The sequence below is a fragment of the Oncorhynchus nerka genome, linkage group LG14 (genome assembly GCF_034236695.1).
Source record: "Oncorhynchus nerka isolate Pitt River linkage group LG14, Oner_Uvic_2.0, whole genome shotgun sequence".
Lineage (NCBI taxonomy): Eukaryota > Metazoa > Chordata > Actinopteri > Salmoniformes > Salmonidae > Oncorhynchus > Oncorhynchus nerka.
The window spans coordinates 102,380,085-102,390,037 of NC_088409.1; the positions used below are offsets into that span (position 1 = coordinate 102,380,085).

Genomic DNA, 9,953 nt, shown 5'->3' on the forward strand with positions numbered 1-9,953 from the left:
AATCCATCTCAACACAAACTGGTCTGTGTTGCCATCTCAACATGGTCTGTGTGGTGCCATTAACTCACTGGTCTGTGTGGTGCCATCTCAACACTAACTGGTCTGTCTGGTGCCATCTCAAGACTATTGGTCTGTGTGGTGCCATCTCAACACTCAACTGGTCTGTGTGGTGCCATACATTGGTCTGCTAAACTAACTGGTCTGTGTGGTGCCATCTCAAAAACTAACTGGTCTTTGGTGCATCTCAACACTAACTGGTCTGTGAAATTATTCTGTGTGCCATCTCAGATGGTTTGTTTTCTCAAATATTTTATCTCACATTCATGATTCAGGCTCTCAACACAACAACATGTGGAACAAGGTCTGTTTGGTGCCAAAAACTGGCACTTCCTGGAGGTCTGTCTGGTGCCATCTAAACTGTAACTGACATGAGTAGTGCCATCTATGGTCTGTGATATCTCACACTCTAACTGGTCTGTCCCATCTACACTAACTGAATTAGGTGCCATCTCAACAGGTTTTGGTGCCACTATGAAATGGTCTGTGTGGTGTCCATCTCAAACTAACTGGTCTGTGTGGTGGTGCCATCTCAACACACTCTGACTGGTCTGTGTGCCATCTCAACACTCACTGGTCTGTGTGGTGCCATCTCAACCTAACTGGTCTGTGTGGTGCCATCTCAACACTAACTGGTCTGGTGGTGCCATCTCAACACTCTAACTGGTCTGTCTGGTGCCATCTCAACACTAACTGGTCTGTGTGGTGCCATCTCAACACACTAACTGGTCTGTGTGGTGCCATCTCAACACTAACTGGTCTGTTGGTGCCATCTCAACACTAACTGGTCTGTGTGGTGCCATCTCAACTAACTGGTCTGTGAAGCCAAACACTCTAACTGGTCTGTCTGGTGCCATCTCAACTCTAACTGGTCTGTGTGGTGCCATCTCAACACTAACTGGTCTGTGTGGTGCCATCTCAACACTAACTGGTCTGTGTGGTGCCATCTCAACACACTAACTGGTCTGTGTGGTGCCATCTCAACACTCTAACTGGTCTGTGTGGTGCCATCTCAACACTAACTGGTCTGTGTGGTGCCATCTCAACACTAACTGGTCTGTGTGGTGCCATCTCAACACTCTGGTGTGTGGTGCCATCCACTCTAACACTAACTGGTCTGTCATCTAACTGGTCTGTCTGGTGCCATCTCAACACTAACTGGTCTGTGTGGTGCCATCTCAACACTAACTGGTCTGTGTGGTGCCATCTCAACACTAACTGGTCTGTGTGGTGTCATCTCAACACTCTAACTGGTCTGTGTGGTGCCATCTCAACACACTAACTGGTCTGTGTGGTGCCATCTCAACACTAACTGGTCTGTGTGGTGCCATCTCAACACTAACTGGTCTGTGTGGTGCCATCTCAACACACTAACTGGTCTGTGTGGTGCCATCTCAACACTAACTGGTCTGTGTGGTGCCATCTCAACACTCTAACTGGTCTGTCTGGTGCCATCTCAACACTAACTGGTCTGTGTGGTGCCATCTCAACACTAACTGGTCTGTGTGGTGCCATCTCAACACTCTAACTGGTCTGTCTGGTGCCATCTCAACACTAACTGGTCTGTGTGGTGCCATCTCAACACTAACTGGTCTGTGTGGTGCCATCTCAACACTCTAACTGGTCTGTCTGGTGCCATCTCAACACTAACTGGTCTGTGTGGTGCCATCTCAACACTAACTGGTCTGTGTGGTGCCATCTCAACACTAACTGGTCTGTGTGGTGTCATCTCAACAACTGGTCTGTGTGGTGCTGGTCTGTGTGGTGCCATCTCAACACTCTAACTGGTCTGTCTGGTGCCATCTCAACACTCTAACTGGTCTGTGTGGTGCCATCTCAACACACTAACTGGTCTGTCTGGTGCCATCTCAACACTAACTGGTCTGTGTGGTGCCATCTCAACACTAACTGGTCTGTCTGGTGCCATCTCAACACTCTAACTGGTCTGTGTGGTGCCATCTCAACACACTAACTGGTCTGTGTGGTGCCATCTCAACACACTAACTGGTCTGTTTGGTGCCATCTCAACACTCTAACTGGTCTGTGTGGTGCCATCTCAACACTAACTGGTCTGTGTGGTGCCATCTCAACACTAACTGGTCTGTCTGGTGCCATCTCAACACTAACTGGTCTGTCTGGTGCCATCTCAACACTCTAACTGGGGCTGTGTGGTGCCATCTCACTGGGTCTGTGTGGTGCCATCTCAACACTGGTCTAACTGGTCTGTGTGGTGCCATCTCAACACTCTAACTGGTGCCATCTCAACACTCTGTGTGGTGCCATCTCAACACTCTAACTGGTCTGTGTGGTGCCATCTCAACACTAACTGGTCTGGTCTGTGGTGCCATCTCAACACTAACTGGTCTGTGTGGTGCCATCTCAACACTAACTGGTCTGTGTGGTGCCATCTCAACACTAACTGGTCTGTGTGGTGCCATCTCAACACTCTAACTGGTCTGTGTGGTGCCATCTCAACACTGGTCTGTCTGGTGCCACTCAGGTGGTCTGTCTGGTGCCATCTCAACACTAACTGGTCTGTGTGGTGCCATCTCAACACTAACTGGTCTGTCCATGGTGTGTGGTGCCATCTCAACACTCTAACTGGTCTGTCTGGTGCCATCTCAACACTAACTGGTCTGTCTGGTGCCATCTCAACACTAACTGGTCTGTCTGGTGCCATCTCAACACTAACTGGTCTGTGTGGTGCCATCTCAACACTAACTGGTCTGTGTGGTGCCATCTCAACACTAACTGGTCTGTGTGGTGCCATCTCACACTAACTGGTCTGTCTGGTGCCATCTCAACACTAACTGGTCTGTGTGGTGCCATCTCAACACTAACTGGTCTGTTTGGTGCCATCTCAACACTAACTGGACTGTGTGGTGCCAACTGGTCTGTCTGGTGCCATCTCAACACTCAACACTGGTCTGTGTGGTGCCATCTCAACACTCTAACTGGTCTGTGGTGCCATCTCAACACTGCCATCTCAACACTAACTGGTCTGTCTGGTGCCATCTCAACACTAACTGGTCTGTGTGGTGCCATCTCAACACTAACTGGTCTGTCTGGTGCCATCTCAACAACTCTAACTGGTCTGTCTGGTGCCATCTCAACACTAACTGGTCTGTCTGGTGCCATCTCAACACTAACTGGTCTGTGTGGTGCCATCTCAACACTAACTGGTCTGTGTGGTGCCATCTCAACACTAACACTAACTGGTCTGTGTGGTGCCATCTCAACACTAACTGGTCTGTCTGGTGCCATCTCAACACTGGTCTGTCTGGTGCCATCTCAACACTAACTGGTCTGTCTGGTGCCATCTCAACACTAACTGGTCTGTCTGGTGCCATCTCAACACTAACTGGTCTGTCTGGTGCCATCTCAACACTAACTGGTCTGTCTGGTGCCATCTCAACACTAACTGGTCTGTGTGGTGCCATCTCAACACTAACTGGTCTGTCTGGTGCCATCTCAACACTCTAACTGGTCTGTCTGGTGCCATCTCAACACTAACTGGTCTGTGTGGTGCCATCTCAACACTAACTGGTCTGTCTGGTGCCATCTCAACACTAACTGGTCTGTCTGGTGCCATCTCAACACTAACTGGTCTGTGTGGTGCCATCTCAACACTAACTGGTCTGTGTGGTGCCATCTCAACACTCTAACTGGTCTGTGTGGTGCCATCTCAACACTCTAACTGGTCTGTGTGGTGCCATCTCAACACTAACTGGTCTGTCTGGTGCCATCTCAACACTAACTGGTCTGTGTGGTGCCATCTCAACACTCTAACTGGTCTGTGTGGTGCCATCTCAACACTAACTGGTCTGTGTGGTGCCATCTCAACACACTAACTGGTCTGTCTGGTGCCATCTCAACACTCTAACTGGTCTGTGTGGTGCCATCTCAACACACTAACTGGTCTGTGTGGTGCCATCTCAACACTCTAACTGGTCTGTCTGGTGCCATCTCAACACTGGTCTGTCTGGTGCCATCTCAACACTCTAACTGGTCTGTGTGGTGCCATCTCAACACTCTAACTGGTCTGTGTGGTGCCATCTCAACACTCTAACTGTTCTGTTTGGTGCCATCTCAACACTAACTGGTCTGTGTGGTGCCATCTCAACACTCTAACTGGTCTGTTTGGTGCCATCTCAACACTAACTGGACTGTGTGGTGCCATCTCAACACACTAACTGGTCTGTGTGGTGCCATCTCAACACACTAACTGGTCTGTCTGGTGCCATCTCAACACTAACTGGTCTGTCTGGTGCCATCTCAACACTAACTGGTCTGTCTGGTGCCATCTCAACACTAACTGGTCTGTCTGGTGCCATCTCAACACACTAACTGGTCTGTGTGGTGCCATCTCAACACACTAACTGGTCTGTCTGGTGCCATCTCAACACTAACTGGTCTGTCTGGTGCCATCTCAACACTAACTGGTCTGTGTGGTGCCATCTCAACACTAACTGGTCTGTCTGGTGCCATCTCAACACACTAACTGGTCTGTCTGGTGCCATCTCAACACACTAACTGGTCTGTCTGGTGCCATCTCAACACTAACTGGTCTGTCTGGTGCCATCTCAACACTAACTGGTCTGTGTGGTGCCATCTCAACACTAACTGGTCTGTCTGGTGCCATCTCAACACTCTAACTGGTATGTGTGGTGCCATCTCAACACACTAACTGGTCTGTGTGGTGCCATCTCAACACTCTAACTGGACTGTGTGGTGCCATCTCAACACTCTAACTGGTCTGTCTGGTGCCATCTCAACACTCTAACTGGTCTGTCTGGTGCCATCTCAACACTAACTGGTCTGTGTGGTGCCATCTCAACACTCTAACTGGTCTGTGTGGTGCCATCTCAACACTAACTGGTCTGTCTGGTGCCATCTCAACACTAACTGGTCTGTGTGGTGCCATCTCAACACTCTAACTGGCCTGTATGGTGCCATCTCAACACTCTAACTGGTCTGTGTGGTGCCATCTCAACACTCTAACTGGTCTGTGTGGTGCCATCTCAACACTCTAACTGGTCTGTTTGGTGCCATCTCAACACTAACTGGTCTGTGTGGTGCCATCTCAACACTCTAACTGGTCTGTTTGGTGCCATCTCAACACTAACTGGACTGTGTGGTGCCATCTCAACACACTAACTGGTCTGTGTGGTGCCATCTCAACACACTAACTGGTCTGTCTGGTGCCATCTCAACACTAACTGGTCTGTCTGGTGCCATCTCAACACTAACTGGTCTGTCTGGTGCCATCTCAACACTAACTGGTCTGTCTGGTGCCATCTCAACACACTAACTGGTCTGTGTGGTGCCATCTCAACACACTAACTGGTCTGTCTGGTGCCATCTCAACACTAACTGGTCTGTCTGGTGCCATCTCAACACTAACTGGTCTGTGTGGTGCCATCTCAACACTAACTGGTCTGTCTGGTGCCATCTCAACACTAACTGGTCTGTGTGGTGCCATCTCAACACTAACTGGTCTGTCAGTGGTCTAGGAAGATAACAAGAAGCTATGTGGAAGTATGATTAAGGACAATCTGAAATGCACCTTGGTCATTACTTAGTGCACTATTTATGGAATAGGTTGCCATTGGGCCCTGATAAATATAGTGCACTATAGAGGGAATAGGATGCCATTGGGACCTGAAAAATGCAGTGCACTATATAGGGAATAGGGTTCCATTGGGCCCTGATAAATGTAGTGCACTATAGAGGGAATAGGGTGCCATTTGAGACACAGTAGTCGTCACTCAGAGAGAACAGAAACAGGCCTGTCAGACTGACACCCAGCAGCCGTCACTCAGAGAGAACAGAAACAGGCCTGTCAGACTGACACCCAGCAGCCGTCACTCAGAGAGAACAGAAACAGGCCTGTCAGACTGACACCCAGCAGCCGTCACTCAGAGAGAACAGAAACAGGCCTGTCAGACTGACACCCAGCAGCCCTCACTCAGAGAGAACAGAAACAGGCTTGTTTCTAAGGCATCCCTATATTTTTTTAATAAACCAGAGAATAGGCTGGGTTCTCCTGCTTTTCTCTCCACATTAGAAGTGAAACTAACCTCACTGCTCCTCTAGTAACCAGAATACTCCACAACCAACCCCCCCCCAGTAACACCAACACCACCAGATTAGAGAAGGAACCTGATGCGTTATTCATCTCACTTCACACTCAGTCATTTCCTCCGTCTCTCGCACTCCATCACCACCACCACAGCAATTAGCCAGCCAGAACAGAAATGTCAGGTTACACTCCATTATAACTTTTCAGTGGGATGCATGGGAAGCAGGGTACGTAGATGAAGCATGTGATGCAAGGGAAGCAGTTGAAACAAGGGAAGCAGAGAAAGCAGAGGAAACAAGGGAAGCAGAGGAAACAAGGGAAGCAGAGGAAACAAGGGAAGCAGAGGAAGCAGAGAAAGCAGGGGAAGCAGAGGAAACAAGGGAAGCAGAGGAAGCAGAGGAAACAAGGGAAGCAGAGGAAGCAGAGGAAAGAAGGGAAGCAGAGGAAGCAGAGGAAACAAGGGAAGCAGAGGAAGCAGAGGAAACAAGGGAAGCAGAGAAAGTCGGGGAATCAGAGGAAACAGAGGAAGCAGAGGAAACAGAGGCAGCAGAGGAAACAAGGGAAGCAGAGGAAGCAGGGGAATCAGAGAAAGCAGGGGAATCAGAGGAAACAGAGGAAGCAGAGGAAACAAGGGAAGCAGAGGAAGCAGGGAAGCAGAGAAAGCAGGGGAAGCAGAGGAAACAGAGGAAGCAGAGGAAACAAGGGAAGCAGAGGAAGCAGAGGAAGCAGGGGAAGCAGAGAAAGCAGGGGAAGCAGAGGAAGCAGGGGAATCAGAGGAAACAAGGGAAGAAGAGAAAGCAGAGGAAACAAGGGAAGCAGAGGAAGCAGGGGAATCAGAGAAAGCAGGGGAAGCAGAGGAAACAAGGGAATCAGAGAAAGCAGGGGAAACAAGGGAAAAAGAGGAAACAAGGGAAGCAGAGGAAACAAGGGAATCAGAGGAAACAAGGGAATCAGAGAAAGCAGAGGAAACAAGGGAAGCAGAGGAAACAAGGGAAGCAGAGGAAACAAGGGAAGCAGAGGAAGCAGCGGAAACAAGGGAAGCAGAGGAAACAAGGGAAGCAGAGGAAGCAGAGGAAACAAGGGAAGCAGAGGAAACAAGGGAAGCAGAGGAAACAGAGGAAACAGAGAAAACAAGGGAAGCAGAGGAAACAAGGGAAGCAGAGGAAGCAGAGGAAACAAGGGAATCAGAGGAAACAGAGGGAAGCAGAGGAAACAGAGGAAACAGAGGAAACAAGGGAAGCAGAAGAAACAAGGGAAGCAGAGGAAACAAGGGAAGCAGAGAAAGCAGGGGAAACAAGGGAAGCAGAGGAAACAAGGGAAGCAGAGGAAACAATGGAAGCAGAGGAAACAAGGGAAGCAGAGAAAGCAGAGGAAACAAGGGAAGCAGAGGAAACAATGGAAGCAGAGGAAACAAGGGAAGCAGAGGAAGCAGAGGAAACAAGGGAAGCAGAGGAAGCAGAGGAACAAGGGAAGCAGAGGAAGCAGAGGAAACAAGGGAAGCAGAGAAAGCAGAGGAAACAGAGGAAACAGAGGAAACAAGGGAAGCAGTGGAAGCAGAGGAAACAAGGGAAGCAGAGGAAACAAGGGAAGCAGAGGAAGCAGAGGAAACAAGGGAAGCAGAGGAAGCAGAGGAAACAAGGGAAGCAGAGGAAACAAGGGAAGCAGAGAAAGCAGAGGAAACAGAGGAAACAGAGGAAACAAGGGAAGCAGTGGAAGCAGAGGAAACAAGGGAAGCAGAGGAAACAAGGGAAGCAGAGGAAGCAGAGGAAACAAGGGAAGAAGAGGAAACAAGGGAAGCAGAGGAAGCAGAGGAAACAAGGGAAGCAGAGGAAACAAGGGAAGCAGAGGAAGCAGAGGAAACAAGGGAAGATGAGGAAACAAGGGAAGCAGAGGAAACAAGGGAAGCAGAGGAAGCAGAGGGAATCAGAGGAAACAGGGGAATCAGAGGAAGCAGAGGAAGCAGAGAAAACAGGGGAATCAGAGGAAGCAGAGGAAGCAGAGAAAACAGGGGAATCAGAGGAAGCAGAGGAAGCAGAGAAAACAGGGGAATCAGAGGAAGCAGAGGAAGCAGAGAAAACAGGGGAATCAGAGGAAGCAGAGGAAGCAGATGTGACGTTCTAACCAAATTGTCCATTCCCTTGCTGTTTCTTAGTCTCCCTCTGTGTGTAGCATTAAATAAACAACATGTCAAGGAAGAAGAAAAGGCTGTATCGTACAGTAAGATGCATCCCAAATGGCACCCTATGCCCTATATAGTGCTCTACTGACCAGGGAATATATGGGATGCCATTTAGGACACGTGCCTATGTATTTTTGCCCAAGCCTTAATTGCTGTGGTTTGTTCACAGCTGGAGAGAGAGGAGTTGGAGGCGCTAGAGAAACATTAGACAACTGCTTTGAGAGAGAGAGAGAGAGAGAGAGCGAGAGAGAGAGAGCGAGAGAGAGACAGAGAGAGAGAGACAGAGAGACAGAGAGACAGAGAGAGAGAGCGAGAGAGAGACAGAGAGAGAGAGAGAGAGACAGAGAGAGAGAGAGAGAGAGAGAGAGAGAGAGAGAGAGAGAGAGAGAGAGAGAGAGAGAGAGAGAGAGAGAGACAGAGAGACAGAGAGAGAGAGAGAGAGAGAGAGAGAGAGAGACCACCCCGGCCAGCACTTCAGATCATTATGGTGAAGGTCTTTCACAGCTGGAGGAGTAGGAGCCCCTGGATGAATGTTACAAAACTGCTTTCAGAGGGAGAGAGAGAGAGAGAGAGAGAGAGAGAGAGAGAGACCAACCCAGATCATTTTGGTGAAGGTATATGCCAACAGCCTCCCCAAGTGTACTGTTAAAACGTCTACTGAGGGGTAACACATCTCCTCTCTGCTTCTCCCCTAGTGACTCTGTGCTACAAATAAATACATTATAACATAGAAGAAGCCTCCGTTCCTCTTCCCTCTGCAGAATATACACTGAGTGCACTAAACATTAGGAACACCCCCTTTTCCCACTCAGAACAGCCTCAAAATGTTGGGTGATGGACTCTACAAGGTGTTGAAAGCGTTCAACAGGGATGCTGACCCATGTTGACTTCAATTCTTTCCAAAGTTGTGTCCAGTTGGCTGATGTCCTTTTGGGTGGTGGACCATTCTGGATACACAGGAAACTGTTGAGCGTGAAAAACCCAGCAGCGTTGCAGTTCTTGACTCAAATCTGTGCGCCCTGGCACCTACTACCATCTACTACCATCTACTACCATGCCCCCGTTCTAACCGGTGAGCCTGGCATCTACTACCATCTACTACCATCTACTACCATCTACTACCATCTACTACCACCTACTACCACCTACTACCACCTACTACCATCTACTACCACGATCTACTACCACCTACTACCATCTACTACCATCTACTACCATCTACTACCATCTACTACCATCTACTACCACCTACTACCATCTACTACCACGATCTACTACCACCTACTACCATCTACTACCATCTACTACCATCTACTACCACCTACTACCATCTACTACCACGATCTACTACCACCTACTACCATCTACTACCACCTACTACCATCTACTACCACCTACTATCATCTACTACCATACCCTGTTCAAAGGCACTTCAATATGTTGTCTTGCCCATTCACCCTCTGAAAGGGACACATACACCACCTGTCTCAACTGTCGTAAAGCTCTCAAATCCTTATTTAACCCCGTCTCCTCCTCTTCATCAAGTCCTTCATTAACCTGTCTCCTCCTCTTCATCAAATCCTTATTGAACCCCGTCTCCTCCTCTTCATCTAGTCCTTCATTAACCTGTCTCCT

General features: G+C 48.9%; 1 protein-coding gene across 1 annotated transcript; it reads left to right on the forward strand.

Annotated features, from left to right (window-relative positions):
• Nucleotides 1–349: 349 nt before the first annotated feature.
• Nucleotides 350–8,260, forward strand: LOC135575079 (trichohyalin-like). Its single transcript, XM_065027247.1, has 2 exons — nucleotides 350–361; nucleotides 6,347–8,260. The coding sequence occupies exons 1-2, from the start codon at nucleotides 350–352 to the stop codon at nucleotides 8,258–8,260; spliced, it is 1,926 nt and encodes a 641-aa protein (XP_064883319.1).
• The last annotated feature ends 1,693 nt before the right edge of the window (nucleotides 8,261–9,953 follow it).